Below are 16,561 nucleotides of genomic sequence, written 5' to 3'. Positions count from 1 at the left end.
AAACACTTAGTCAAACACTTCTAACTATTCTTAGGGTAAAATGACCATTTTACCCTTGACGAAAACAAAGCCAAAGTCAACTTTTAGTGACCTGACTCGCTGAGTTGGCTCGTCAACTCGTCGATTCCCTATCCTTCCATTTGTCCTTATACTCGTCACTACTCGTCGAGTTAGGCGATGACTCGACGAGTTTTCCTTCCAAATGAACATCGACTGAATCCTCATCCGACTCGCCGAGTTGTATGAACAACTCATCGAGTTCATCTTCAAGTGATACACATATCCTGTCCTTGACTCTCCGAGTTGTATGAACAACTCGTCGAGTTCATCTTCATCCTTAAGAAGATTGTCCTGGACTCGCCGAGTCTGCTCATGTACTCGCCGAGTCCCATGAACTTTCAGAACACTGGCTTAGTCCAGAATGTTGGATCACTCCCGGGGATTCCCTAGAACCTTTCCACACTCAACTGGGTCCTTATGACCCTCAAATGATATGGGACAAAGAGCTTGGACTCGCCGAGTCCAAGAATGGACTCGTCGAGTTGGTCACATGCACTCACTAAATCTTTGACTTCTGATGTACAACCCTTGATCAAAAGATAGATCTATGCTTCTACAATCGATCTAGCATGTAAAGTTACAACCTTTACATGCTTGCATGGGACTTTGAGCTCAAAAGGTCCTTAAACAAGCTCTAACAATGCATGGGGCCATCTTTGAGTGCAAGAGTCATTCCTTTCTACCTTGCAACCCCTCTAAAGACCTAGATCCGAAACATCAACTCTAAACCATGCTTGCAATCATGGTTGGTGACCAAAATGGCTTAGAAAAACCCTAAAACTCCACAAAATGGGATCTATCAAAAGAACAAGTAAGGTATATACTTTATACCTTCTAAAGACTGCAAATGATGCTCAAACTCGGATCCTTCTAGCGTGCTCTTGATCCTTCAAGCTTTTCCTTCCTTCCTTGGAACACGAAACACCAAAGTCACACCAAATGCCTTAGATTACTTCAATTACGGCTAGGGTTTGCTATGGGGGTCTTCTAGGAGCAAATAGGATGAAGGAGGCCGAGTTAAGGTGTTTAAATAGGGAGTAAACCCTCGGGTTAGGGTTTTTGTCCAGACAGGGCCTACTCGCCGAGCCCGGGACTCGACTCGCCGAGTCCCTGACTTAAACCTCGCACCATATCATGTTTCTACTCGGCGAGTTGGTTCTTCAACTCGCCGAGTCCAAGGCCCAAAATGAAAAAAATATAAATTAGGGAATATGTAACAAGAACCAGGTGCTACAATATATCCTCTTTTGACGCTTCACTTGCCGCAATGTACTCTGATTCGCACGTTGAATCAGCTATGGTCTCCTGCTTGGAACTTTTCCAAGTTACTGCTCCTCCGTTAAGGGTAAAGACCCAGCCTGACTGCGATCGGTAACTATCCTGATCCGTCTAAAAACTAGCATCACTGTACCCTCATAACCTTAAGTCATCACTCCCACCTAGGACTAGAAACCATTCCTTGGTCCTTTGTAGGTACTTAAGAATATTCTTAACTACAATCCAATGAGCTCTACCAGGGTTCCCCTGATATCTGCTGACCATGCTCAAAGCGAAGGCCACATTAGGGTGAGTACAAGTCATAGCGTACATGATAGAACTGACTGCGGAAGCGTAAGGTACTCTGCTCATATCAGCTATCTCTGTCTCTGTACTCGGGTTCTGAGTCTTACTCAGCTTAGTATTGCTTTGGATTGGTAACTCCCCTTTCTTTGAATTTTCCATACTAAAACGCTTTATTACCTTATCCAAATATGTATCTTGACTGAGTCCTATCAGTCTCTTTTCCCTGTTCCTTACTATCCTTATTCCCAAAATATATGCAGCCTCTCCGAGGTCCTTCATAGCGAAACATTTCCCAAGCCAGGACTTGACCTCCTGCAAGGTTGGGATATCGTTTCCTATGAGTAGTATGTCGTCAACATACAATACGAGGAAGCTCACTATACTCCCACTGGCTTTGACATATACACAAGATTCATCTTCGCTTCACAAAAAGCCAAACTCTTTAACTTTCTCGTCAAAACAAAGATTCTATCTGCGAGACACTTGTTTCAATCCATAAAAGGATTTCTCAAGTTTGCACACTCTATTTGGATGCTTCACATCGATAAAACCCTCTGGCTGATTCATGTAAACATCCTCAACCAACTTTGCATTAAGGAAAGCGGTTTTCACGTCCATCTGCCATATTTCATAATCATGAAATGCAACTATTGCAAGCATTGCCCTAATAGACTTTATCTTCGCAACTGGTGAGAAGGTCTCATTATAGTCAACTCCAGGAGTTTGAGTAAAACCCTTCGCAACCAATCGCACTTTATAAGTGTGCACTTTTCGATCCATGTCCGTCTTCTTCTTGAAGATCCACTTGCACCCGACTGTCTTACGACCCGGTACATTATTAACCAAATTCCAAACTTGGTTGTCGTATATGGACTGAATCTCGCTGTACATCGCCTCTTTCCATTTAGCAGACTCCAGGCCTGCCATGGCTTCTTTGTAGCTGCTAGGCTCGTCTAAATTTATCAGTGTTTCATCACTAATAAATGTATCCCCTTCAGCAGTAATATGAAAACCATAAAACTGGGGTTGAACACTAACCCTACTAGAACGTCTAAGAGGTAAGGACTCGTCAATGAGTTCAACCGGACTTTCCTCCTCGGGTTGAGTGCCAGTGTTGGAGGTTCCTTCATCGCTTTGCTCTTGAATCTCTTCAAGATCAATTTGCCTCCCACTGTCTTCTTGACTCATCAGTTCCCTTTCTTGGAAAACTCCTCTTCTAGCAACGAAGACAACATTGCCACTCGGTCTATAGAAGAGATAGCCAAAAGACTTATGTGGAAAGCCGATGAAATAACACTTCTCACTACGACGTTCGAGCTTGTCGTGAGTCTCTCGTCTTACGAAAGCCTCACAACCCCAAACCTTAATATGTGCCAACGAGGGAGCTTTCCGTGTCCACATCTCGTGAGGAGTCTTGGTAAGCTTCTTGGTGGGAACTAAGTTAAGTATATGGGTGGCTGTCTCTAAGGCATACCCCCAGAAAGCTATTGGTAATGAAGCCCGACTCATCATAGAAAGAACCATGTCCTACAAGGTCTGATTACGTCTCTCAGCCACACCATTCAGCTGTGGCTTCCTCGGAGGCATCAATTGCGAAACAATTTCGCATTCTTTTAGATAGTCGTGAAAATCAAGACTTAGGTACTCTCCTCCTCGGTATGACCGAAGCATCCTGATTTTCCTGCACAGCTAATTCTCCACTTCATTCTTGAACTCTTTGAACTTTTCAAAGGTTTCTGACTTTTTCTTGTTTCAGTAGATATATCCATATCTGCTATAATCATCCGTAAAGTCACGTAAAAGCGACAAGCATCCCTTGTGGTGGATCTAAAGGGCCCACACACATCGGTGTGTATGAGATCCAATAGACCCTCACCCCTTTCACAAGTGCCAATAAAGGGTGACTTGGTCTTCTTCCCAAGTAAACAAGATTCACACACGTCATCGTCCCTAAGGTCGAATGACTCCAACACTCCATCCTTTTGGAGTTGGGCTATGCGCTTCTTATTAACATGACCAAGACGACAATGCCACAAGCATGCTTTGTCTAGACTAGTAGACGACTCAATATTCAATACAACATTTCCTAAATTATCAACAACCATCACAGATTCATAAATCCCATTACAAGGTAATGCATTAAAATAAAAGACACCATTCAAATAAACATTAATAGAACCATTACTATTATCAAAAGAATATCTGAAACCTTGTCTAAACAATCCCTGAAATGTAATAATGTTTCTTGCCATATCTGGCAAATAACAACAATTATCTAAATCTAATCCTTACCCATTACTCAACACTAAAGAATAAACTCCGACTCTGGTCATAGGCGACGATCTTCTGTTTCCCATAATCAAGTTTATATTCCCATGTTCCATCTCCCTACTTCTTCTTAGTCCCTGCAAATCAGAACAAATGTGGTAACCATACCCTGTATCAAGAACCCATGAAGTAGCAAATGATGAGTTGTTAGATTTAATAGAATACATACCTGCAAAGGTGGGTTTAATCTTCCCATCCTTTATGTCTTGCAGATACTTAGGGAAGCTTCGTTTCCAGTGGCCCTTCTCGTGGAAGTAATAGCACTCTGCTTCTTTGGGGTTGGAAGAGGGTTTGACCGAACCAACTTTGGTTCCACTAGAAGAGGAACCATATTGGGGATTACCCTTTTGGCGGCTCTTACATGGAGCCCTCCTCTTCTTTCCCTTTCCTTGACCAATTGCCAACGCGGGAGCAACCACAATATAGGATGATGCAACAGATTTGTCCTTAATATTGCTCTCAGCAGTCCTTAGGAGCCCTTGGAGTTTGCTTAAGGTGACATCTTCTTTGTTCATATGGTAGGTCATCCTAAATTGGTTGTAGCACGAGTGCAAGGAGTGGAGAATGATGTCGATAGCCAAATCTTCCCCAAAGTTAACATTTAACTTGCAAAGACGATCAACATACCTCTGCATCTTTTGCAAATGCGAGGTTAGAGACTCTCCACTCCCCATCTTAGCGGTGATCATGTTGGTGATGATCTCATAACGCTCTTGCCTTGCGCTTTGGTGGTACCTCTCCGGCAAATCTTGGTGCATTTCGTATGGATACATGTCCTCATAGGACTTTTGGAGTTCAAGATTCTTAGTGGCCAGCATAATGCAATAAACTTTCGTTGCATCACGCTCGTGGGCCTCAAAGACGACCATTTCTTCGGGAGTAGCGACTTCTGGATTGATGAAATAAATAAATAAAAATTGTATAATGTGTATGTTTTTGTTCATTTTTTCTCCGGGAGAATCAACAACTTTCGAAGTATACAAATAAAAAAACAGCAAGGGTTGCATGTTTAACACATCATCTTTTTAACTATTAAAAGTTAATTGCTATCATTAATTTTATTTATGAATGAAATATTATTTTATTTTTTCAGCCATTGAAACCACCAAAAGCAGCACCATTTCTTACTGAATCTCTTGGACAGGGAATAGTCAATAAGGTCCCATTTGATAGTTTCTCTTTGGGAAAGTGCTGTCTGGGAAAGTTTTCTGACTGGGAAAGAAACAATGCTGTTTGATTGTACATCTGATTGACTGTGTTGAATGATGAAAAAAAGTAATAATTCAATAAAAAATAAATTTTAAAAAGTTATCTAAACAAATTAATAATCCAATAAAGAAAGAAAGAGGCGGGTTTGGTGTATAATTGTCTTTCCAGCCCATTCATCCAGAAAGATATGATTTTGGGGCTTTCTGGGAAACACAAATCTTACCGGGAAAGACCCCTTCTTTTATGCAAATCAAACAGTCTTTCCGGTCCATTCAGCCAGAAAGATCTGTTTGGACCTGGAAAGATGCGTATCAAACGGGGCCTAAATCATCTTTGACTCACCAACATGTTTCTGTTTCTTTAGGGAGGAGGGAGTCGATGTAGTTTTTTGAGGTGGTACCGGCGGTACCTCCTGGTCATGATACCGTGAATGCAATCGGCTTATAGAACTCGCTAGAAATTTTGTTTACCTTGCATGTCTCTATCTGCCTTTCATTTAATTTTCAAAGAAATAAAAAACACAAGAGGATCCGTGACCTTTTTTCTTTCATTCTTTTTCTCTTATTTCTTTTTCTTTCATTACTTTTGTTTCCTAGGTAACTTTGTCTATCCAAAGCAGCTGGTCATTACAATTCATGTTGTTTTAGATTTTTTTTGGTTTTAAATTAGCAAAAAATTATTTTTAGAAAAAAAATATTATGTTTTATTTTATGTAATAATTTTGAATTTAATTAAATAAAAAAATAATGATGTGACAAGTGGGTTGAGTGAGTTGGGAAAGATAGGGTTTCCATATGTTGTGGGTTCAAAAAGATGAAAAAGAGAGAAGAAAGAAAAGCTGATGTGACAGTGGGTTGGGAGGGAAGGACTCCTTCCTCCCTTAGGGAGGAGGGAGTTGTTCCCACTGAACCCACTGCCACATCAACTTTTCTCTTTGATTTTTCTTCATCTTTCCGAACCCACAACACACGAAAATCCTATCTTTTTCAACCCACTCAACCCACTCAATTAAAAAAAATACTAAACAACTAAGGTACAAGTCTTAAAACATATGGTACAAGAGAAAATGAGAGAGAGAAAGTAGAGAGAGAGGATGAAGTGGGTTCGTGAAACCAATTAAACAATCCACCAAAGAGGGAGTGGTACCGGCGGTAACTCTATTGCTAATTAAGATTTTACCTTGATTATTTTGTATATATTTTTTTAATTAAGTGGGTTGAGAAATATAGGATTTCCGTGTGTTGTGGGTTTGGAAAGATGAAGAAAAATCAAAGAGAAAAGCTAATGTGGCAGTGGGTTCAGTGGATTCGGTGGGTTTAATGGGAACGACTCCCACCTCCCTTAGGGTCTATTCTTTTTGTTGCTGCTAACACCGCAGGTAACATTACTATGTCTTGATAATACCTTTTTGATATAAAGTGCAAGATTGAAAGTCAAATGTTGAATTATAAATGAAAATGAAAATTATATTAATTCAATTAAATTGCAGTTTCTAGTGTATCTTGAAGAGAGAGAAAAGACCTTTTGGGATATGAGGAGGTAGATATTTTTTCCCCAATTCCTATTAATTCATAAATTCTTGCAATTTGTTTTCTAATGAGAACCAGATGGAAACGTCACTAATATGTCCCACCTATTTGCTACAGGGTTTAGGACATATCATTACTTGAAAGCAGCAGAACAATGTTTGTGGATTGCAGTGAGAACAAGGTTTGTGGATTGCAGTGAAACTTAACATCTACTTATATCACTCTTACTTGTTCTCTTGTTGGCCTTGAGAGACTCTTTTTATATTAATCTTGTATAATCATACTTAATCCAAAAGTTAATATATGATGTTTTTAGCCATTTCAATACCGAATATTGTAAGTTTCTTTAAATTTATGAACAATTTATGTTTATGTTTTGAATATATTTATTTTGATAAATGGATCATAGTATATCTTATCATTAACTAACATGATAGTTACTTAAATAGTTTAAATACAAAAAATAGCAACCAAATCAGTGACGACCATTTATGGTCACTAACTGAATAAATCAGTGACGACTCTTTATGATCATTAATTGGGTAAATCTGTGACGACCTTTTATGGTCACTAATTTGATAAAGCAGTGACGACTTTTTATGGTATCTAATTGGGTAAATAGTGACAACTTACATTGATTAGTGACTACTTTTAGTGACAAAATGAATCGTTTTAGTCACTATTTAGTGACCATTTATATATTTGGTCACTAAATCAGTTTAGTGACGGACCTATAGTGACGACCGGATATTTGGTCACTAATTCATTTTAGTGACAACTCTTTCTATTGTTAGTGACCATTTTGCCTTCGTTACTAATTAACATTTTTTTTAGTGAGAGATTCCTTTGTGTTCGTTTTTAGATTCTCTTTGTTCTTGGTTGTTGCTCTAGAGAATTTTAGAGGTAAAACAATAAATCTTATAATTTTACATTTCTTTTTCTCATGATTTTGTTGCTCAATGTGAAATTTTTTATTTTTTCCCGTTTGTGTAATTGTGTTCCACTGTTCTTGTTACAATGTTGCTCAAGCGATTCCTTTGTGTTAGTTTTCATATTTTCTTTGTTTTTGGTTGTTGCTCTCGAGATTTTTAGAGGTAAAACATTAAATCTTATATAAATTTCAGATTTTTATATTTGTTAGTTTCACATTTCAAATTCTTTTACATTTCACCGATTTCATATTTTATATTTCTTTCTTTCTTATTCTGAATTTTACATTTCAGTTTATCCTATTTTGGCGTCAAGAGCAAGAAATTTACAAATAACAAAGGAAAAATAAATTTACAAACCAAAGGTGTTTATATCCATTTTATAAAGTGTCTACTGGAATTAAAAAAAAATGAAGGTTTATGTATATTACTAGATGAAGTGAAAAACTAGAGTTTTATGTATATTTGAACGGAACTTTGTTCTTAAAGTAAATTACCAGATGAAATGAAAAACTAGATTTTATGTTTTATATTTTATAATTTATAAGTTTTAGGGCTTACTTTTGTTGCACATGGCCTTCGAAATCTTACGGCCGACCCTGGACATAACCATGTTTATTTAACCGGTCGTACATTGTTATTTTTCTTTTTTGTACTTATTTTCTTCCTACTTATTTTAGATGGTGAGAAATATCATTTAATTTAACTTAAATTTGATTGGATATTAAATTTATATATTTGTCATTATCTTAAATAGATAAGACCAAAAACAAAAAACAAAATGTAAAAGGATATTTAATTTCTCTAAACCCCTGTCCAAAAACAAACATAACTCATGTTATTGAAATAAGGACTTGTGTGGTTTGTTGGACTTTTGTTGCAACAAATGACTTTTCAATGTGATGTTTCATTTTCGAAGTTCATTCTGCCATAAGTAGCACGTCACATTATTTGCATTACGTTTTTATACTCCTCCTTGTCATTTTAAACAAGTTAAAATGTTCTCACACATGGGGCTTTTGTAACCCTCCACATATGTCTCTAGAGAACTTCATTTTAAAAGAAAAAGAATAACATTACCCTGTGCTAGAAGCCATTTAGTCTAATGTAATACTATGGTTGTCAATAAACACTTTGCAGATCAGGGGGGCTATTACTCAAATGGCAGATCAGGGGGGCTATTATCGATATGGAATAACACATGTTTTCAGAAAAAGGAAGTGATTAAAACACGCCACTTCCTCATTGTCATAGGGATATGGATTGGAACCAATGGGGATACCATATTTGCCAACATCTACGGACCACATGATGTTGACGACCAAAAAAACTATGGAGAGAACTATTATAGATCAAAAGATCAGTTGCAGGCAATTGGTGATTTTAACACAGTTAGAAGGCCAGACGAGAGATTCAATTCCATCTTCTGTCAAGAAAGTGCATCCGCATTCAATAGATTCATCCTAGAAGCGGAACTTCATGATTTCAACATGGGTGGTGAGCGGTACACCTTCATGTCTAGAGTTGGTGCCAAATTGAGTAAACTAGACAGGTTTCTTGCTTGTTCCAATTTCCTCACAGCTTTTCCTTCACTTGTTTGTACGGCACATCCCCGTGAGCTCTCTGACGATAATCCGGTTACACTCTCCTCTCGAGCAACTGACTACGGTCCACGTCCATTCAAACTATTCAACTCTTGGCTACTAAAAGAAGGTTTCGACTGCACTGTTAAGGATGCTTGGGAAAGGTTCGTCAGATGTGGCAATCCTGATGCCTATCTGGCTGCAAAACTCAAAAACCATAAAGACGAGATCAAAAAATGGAAAAGTAAGAATGATAATATAGAAAGTCTTGAGGTAGCAAAAATAAAGGCAAATATCTCTCAACTTGAAAAACTGACAGAATCAAGATCACTCACAGATGCAGAACTCGGTTCACGAAATGAGGGTCTCAAGAAAATCCTTGAATTAGAAAAACTTGCGGTGTTAGATTTAAAACAAAGAGCAAGGGTAAAATGGACTGTGGAGGGCGATGAGAATACGAAATTCTTTCATGGCTATATAAACAACAAACACATGAGAAACACAATACATGGGTTATTGGTGAATGGTAAATAGGTGTCATCGGTTGATGAAGTAAAAGGTGAAGCACTTAGATTTTTTAAGAACAAATTCACTGAAACATTGGTTTCTAGACCAAAACTCATCAGCCTTTACATCAAATCCATTTCGATGATGGAAGCTATAAAACTTGAAGCCCCCCTCACACTTGAAGAAGTAAAAATTGTAGTGTGGGAATGTGGCAGTGATAAGGCGCCTAGCCCAGATGGATTTACTTTCAAATTCATCAAAACCTACTGGGATATAGTCAAAACTGATGTGATGAACTTTATCCTTCACTTCGACAAATTTGGTACCATAGCACGAGGATGCAACTCATCTTTCATCAGTCTTGTGCCTAAGGTAAAAGACCCCTCTTCACTGTCCGATTATCGACCTATCAGCCTAATTGGATGCATGTACAAGATCATCTCAAAGGTGCTTGCATTAAGGCTCAAAAAAGTTATTGGTGGAGTCATTTGAGATGTCCAATCAGCTTACATAGAGGACAGGAGCATTCTAGATGGACCATTAGTGATAAACGAACTCTACTCGTGGGCAAAGAAAATAAAAAAGAGGATCCTACTATTCAAAGTAGATTTTGATAAAGCATTTGATTCAATAAATTGGGAATATCTAGATTCCATACTCACATGAATGGGCTTTGGCTCTAAATGGCGTCTTTGGATTAGGGGTTGTCTGAACTCCTCTCACGCCTCTGTCAATGTAAACGGGTCTCCAACGAATGAATTCAAAATTTCCAAAGGCGTGCGTCAAGGTGACCCACTTTCACCATTCCTTCTCATCATAGCCATGGAAGGTCTCAACGCAGCAATAGAGGCTGCCAAAGACAAAGGATTATTCAAAGGAGTTCAAATTCCAAACGGTGACCCTATTCTTTCACATTTGTTCTATGCAGATGATGCTTTATTTGTAGGTGAATGGTCAAGATCCAATCTAAAAAATCTAGCATGGATTCTTAGATGCTTTCACGTCTCATCTGGCTTAAAAGTAAGCTTTCACAAATCCAGAGTATTTGGAATTGGGGTGACTGAGGAAGAAATTACAAATTGGGCCAGTATTTTAGGATGTGAAGCAGGATCATTTCCCTTCAAATATCTCGGTGTCCCTGTTGGCGCGAACATGAATCTTATAAAAAACTGGAAACCAATAATCGACAAATTTCATTCCAAACTATCATCATGAAAATCGAAATCCCTCTCCTTCGGTGGTCGACTAACAATGATCACCTCACTTCTAGGCAATCTTCCCACTTACTACTTCTCATTGTTCACAGCACCGGTGGCGATCACCGAGACTCTGGAACAACTTAGACGTAGATTCCTTTGGGGCGGAGATAAAGATAAACCGAAAATACACTGGGTGGCATGGGATAAAGTAATAGCTTCAAAATCTGATGGTGGGCTTGGCGTTGGATCAATACATGCGCTGAATGTCAGCCTAATAGTCAAATGGTGGTGGCGTCTGAAAAATGAGGGAGACTCATTATGGGGGCGCACGATAAAAGATATACACAACTTATTCAATAAACCTCACGATTATTTTTCTAGCAGGTATATCAATGGCGTGTGGCATAACATTGCAACCATAAAGAAGGATCTCAAGAGGCGTAACCTGGAAATAGCGGATGTGTTCGAACTACAGCTCAGATCCGGTGACAACACCCAGTTCTGGTATGACAAATGGACTGATGGAGACCAATTGAAGAACAAATACCCCGACCTGTTCAGCCTGGAGACAAGGAAAAGATGTAAAGTAGCAGACAGAATCATTGACGGTTGTTTTGTAGGTCATTGGAATTCTTACCCAGTTGAATCTGGACTATCTGAGGATTTGGACAACCTAATGAATGAACTGATCACGGTAAACTTGGCGAGCGGGTGTGATCAATGGAAAAGTAGGCTTGATGTAGATGGTCACTATACAGTTGGGGCACTACGGAGGTTAATCGATAAAAAATTTGTTCCAAGTCAGATACTACCACCTATGCTATGGCATAAGGATGCATCGATCAAGGTGAACTTCTTTATTTGGAGAGCATTACAAAATAAAATCCCTTCTATGATGGCTCTAAGATCACGGGGTGTAGAGCTCGACTCGACGTGTCGTGGTGCTTGCTTTGCTAGTGATGAATGTGCCGATCACATCCTTGTAACATGCCCGTATGTGAGTGCAATAAGAGACAAATTATTTGACTAGTGTGGCATCAAGCACCAAACATTTCACAATGTCAGGGATCTAATATGTTTTGCTACAAGCTGGGGTCGATATTCAAAAAAGAAAAAAAAGGCTCACGATGATATGCTACGGGCTTATATGGAGCCTCTGGAAATATAGAAATGACCGGACTTTTAATCTGAAATTTGTCAATACCTTTTGCGGAGCTGAGCAGATAAAATCATTGGTATCTCTGGATCAAATGCAGAGAGAAAGCGGTTTATGTGAATGGAACGTGTGGTCATCATCTCCTTTCCACTTTTCCTAGTTTTTACTACGTATTTTTCTTTACTTACCACTACTATCTGTATGTCTTTTTTCTTTTTCTGTTCCTACCCCTCTAGTTTCTTACTAGTTGGGGTTCATTTTAATATAATTTTGCTGTTTCTAAAAAAAACATCAAAGCTCACTAATTAGGATAACTTAGATAAATGAGCTGTTAAATCATGTTTCCAGTTCAAAAGATAACTCTCGAGCATGCACATTGAACTCACAATATTAGTATTGTCACACTTATTGTCGTTCATTACATTTAATCGTATGTACAAAATTCCGGAGTCCTTATTTCTCAATGATTATGGAATCATAAATTCATTCATAATCATATTACTTTCGTGATCCCCTAGGGTGTAACTTCAATCACCATTGCCATTACACACTCAGCTATCAGCATAGTCCTTACTCATGCTAACATAGCATTTTTTTTCCATAGTTTCATGTCGTAGCAGGTATCAGTACATTCATCACTATTTCTTGCCACTTTGTAATTAGTTGTATGTCATCAATTAATCATAAAACTGAAAGATTCTGCTCTTTCTTCTCTAAGCTGAAGTGACCTCTTAAGGAGGATGATAGAATCACTGGGTTGCGCATAATTGTGATTCCAATTTCTAAATAGTATTTTTGGTGAATGTGATATTTTGCGATGTAGCTATATTTTATTAAACCATGGTGTATAAACACACGCGCGCGCATATATATATATATATATATATATATATATATATATATATATATATATATATATATATATATATATATATGCGCGCGCGTGTGTTTATACACCATGGTTTAATAAAATATAGCTACATCGCAAAATATCACATCTGGACATCATATGACCTAATAATTAAGCATACCAACAATAAGAACCATAATAAACACACCCAGATGACCTTAACAGTTTTACTAACAGTGACCATCTATTTACCTAGCTAGGCTTATATATATTAAATCCACATATAAAGACATACTGTCTACCCTTGTTAGCTTGTTTTAGCAACTTTCAACAAGTTAGATCACCACCAAAAATACTATTTAGAAATTGGAATCACAATTATGCGCAACCCAGTGATTCTATCATCCTCCTTAAGAGGTCACTTCAGCTTAGAGAAGAAAGAGCAGAATCTTTCAGTTTTCTTCTCTAAGCTGGAGTGACCTCATTAAGGAGGATGAAATAATCATTGGGTTGCGTATAATTGTGATTCCAATTTCTAAATAGTATTTTTGGTGGTCAAAGAATCATCTCAGCCATCCCACCCCACCGTCTCATTTTCCATCTCTTTCATCCTCTTCTCTTTAGCCTTCTTTGGTAGGAACATCATTCGCTCCACCTTCTTCATTTTTTTATCACTGCCAGAAGAATTCCATGACTGATCTTTTGACTTAAAACGTAAAAGACTACTATCTTGAAACCGCTGCAAATAAAGAAAAAAAAAGAAATAAAAAGAAACATTTCATGATCAGAATAAACAAAGTTACATATTGCAAAAGTTGTAAATTGTAACAAGTTACAAGTGTATGGACTTACAGCACACCACTCCACATCGTCGTCAGTTATCTCTTTTGCTTGAATCTTAAAGTTTCCTACAACAGAGAGGATTCCCACAGTAGTTTCTTCTTCATCTAACTGCGCCTGATGGACACTTATATCCAAGCGTTGTTCACAACACTGCATAAATGATAAAACACACAAAAAAAAAACCTTACATACAAAAACCAACATACTTAATAAACAAAACAAAACCTCTAATACTTACTGATTCAGCTCCAGTACTCGTTTTGAATTCTATAAGATTTGTAACCACGATGATGCCCTTCCCACATTTTCCACATGCCACATGCAAGTTCACATTATCCGGGTCAACTCTACGGATAGTGTTCTTGGACTCGTACTCCCTCACCAGCCTATACATAGCCTCCATTGTTTCCATAATCTCAATTCTGACAAACACAAGAGGCAAGCATAATCATGCATGCGTTAGGAATTTGATTCAGTGAAGTAAAATATATATAAATATTAGAGTAAAATCAACATGAGTATGCTTAGATGATTACACAAATGTCGAGAAGAGTTTTAGGAGAACGAAAACGGACCAGACTTGAAAAGGAAATAGGATAGTACGCAGATTCTTAGTCGTTGAACGTTCAAAGAGACATAATACAACAGAAGGAGGAGCGTGAGTTATATATAGATGACACATGGATAAAGAATATAGGTTGCGTGAACGAACACCCATTGCTTATATAGACGCGTCAGGCTTTCCAGAATTTTGATAGGATAACAAAGTAAATTTATATTTATTGGAATTAATTGACATCTAACAAACTTTCTTAAAATGGTATAAGGGACATGCATCCAATTAATTTTTGAGTAATCATTAACCACCTTATTATATTAAGTTGGGAGAAATGAGGGAAAAAACCATCATAATGATATTATCAGTGAATTTAGTTTTTCATTGCTGATGCATATGACATCGATTTTTATTTATTTATTTTTTTTACAATATTGAACATATAAAATGTTATTCTAGGTTTGCTTGTTTTTACCTTTGTTATGTAGAGTGAAACGATGTGACAAATTAGGTGGGAACTGATACGTGGTGACCTTGCTTGCGCTTTCAAAAGAACTATTAACACTAAATTCGCAAAAGGAAGTATTTTCATTATCTCTGTAAAACCAATTTATATTTGAGAAAATGTCGCTAAATATTAAGACAATTAAAATATGTAACTTTTGAAAGATAAATGATTTATCTAAAGATTTTTTTGACCATAATAACATTTTTCCCAAGGTTTTTTCACAAAATATGCAATAATATGAAAAATACATAATAACCACAATTTTCGCAGGTCATTATTTTCCAAAATCAACGTCGCCCACAGTTTTCTTTTAGCAAAACAACATCGTATTAGGAAAGGAAAAAGTGCACTTGATTGCGAAAATTGCATGTGAGCTGCAAGGTTTCATGATACAAATTGATTTTTTTTTTCCTCTTTTCCTCATTTTAACACAATCTTTTCGCTAGTGTTTACAAATTTTCTCTGAAAACATTTATTAGAACTATTAGGTGGGAATTGATACGTGGTGACCTTGCTTGCGCTTTCAAAAGAACTATTAACACTAAATTCGCAAAAGGAAGTATTTTCATTATCTCTATAAAACCAATTTATATTTGAGAAAATGCCGCTAAATATTAAGACAATTAAAATATGTAACTTTTAAAAGATAAATGATTTATCTAAATATTTTTTTTACCATAATAACATTTTTTCCCAAGGTTTTTTCACAAAATATGCAATAATATGAAATATACATAATAACCACAATTTTCGCAGGTCATTATTTTCCAAAATCAACGTCGCCTATACTTTTCTTTTAGCAAAACAATATCGTATTAGGAAAGGAAAAAGTGCACTTGATTGCGAAAATTGCATGTGAGCTGCAAAATTTCATGATACAAATTGATTTTTTTCCTCTTTTCCTCATTTTAACACAATCTTTTCGCTAGTGTTTACAAATTTTCTCTGAAAACATTTATTGGAAACGACAAGGATATTCCTTAATTGGTTAGTTATTTATCCATACCTATGTTTATTATGTTTTTTCATTTAAAATATAAAGGAAATCAATAAGTTTCATTCTCAAAAGAGTAAATAACCCTTTGTTTCAGACATCATCAAAACATAGTTATAATCATAATAAAATCAAGAGTGCGGAAAATCTCTAAAGCATAACAAAATATGCAATTCAATCACGTCGCAATCTTCTCCTTACTAACATGAAAACCTAATCATTTTAACTTAAAAACGTAAACACAAAGTTTAATGAATTTCTCAAAATACCACATACAACACAAAATAAAAGGTCCAACCCTAGGGGTATATTTCAACTCAATGGGCCCAGCCCTACGGGTCCAACCCAACGGGCCTCGCCCAATAAAGCATGTAAACATACAAGCAATCAAAAAGACCCTACTAGTCTAACAAACGATATCATAAGTAATACAAGGAGAAGACTCACCTGAAACAAAAAGTTGAATCCGAACTACCTTGAAGTCTCGTAGAATCAGCTATACGAGTTGCCTAAATTAAACAAATCTCAAACCTCGGTTTATAGCTCAAAACGTCCAAATTTAACCAAAAGTTAAACTGGTAAAAAAGACAACGACCAACGATGAACAAGTACTTGCTTCGAGACCAACCCCTTGGTTATGCCACAATCACTACACTCCAAAACAATCTCGTATGTCGCCACCCACGTCACGACATACACATAGGCTGTTCCACATTGAACATCCAAACAACTTAATCTATTAAGCTC

At 37.1% G+C, this 16,561-nt stretch overlaps 1 protein-coding gene across 1 annotated transcript; it reads right to left on the bottom strand.

Annotated features, from left to right (window-relative positions):
- Positions 1-13,429: 13,429 nt before the first annotated feature.
- Positions 13,430-14,441, bottom strand: LOC145069831 (uncharacterized). Its single transcript, XM_079016778.1, has 4 exons — positions 14,332-14,441; positions 13,995-14,178; positions 13,766-13,906; positions 13,430-13,652 (listed from the first exon to the last, which is right to left on the bottom strand). Exons 2-4 carry the CDS (start codon positions 14,166-14,168, stop codon positions 13,482-13,484), a joined length of 486 nt encoding a protein of 161 aa, XP_078872904.1. The 5' UTR covers positions 14,169-14,178; positions 14,332-14,441; the 3' UTR covers positions 13,430-13,481.
- Positions 14,442-16,561: the final 2,120 nt, after the last annotated feature.

Source organism: Lactuca serriola, chromosome 1 (assembly GCF_051521515.1).
Source record: "Lactuca serriola cultivar US96UC23 chromosome 1, Lser_US96UC23_V15, whole genome shotgun sequence".
NCBI classification, from domain to species: Eukaryota; Viridiplantae; Streptophyta; class Magnoliopsida; order Asterales; family Asteraceae; genus Lactuca; species Lactuca serriola.
The sequence above is the reverse complement of the archived record's forward strand: the minus strand, read 5'-3'. Positions and strand labels throughout refer to the sequence as shown.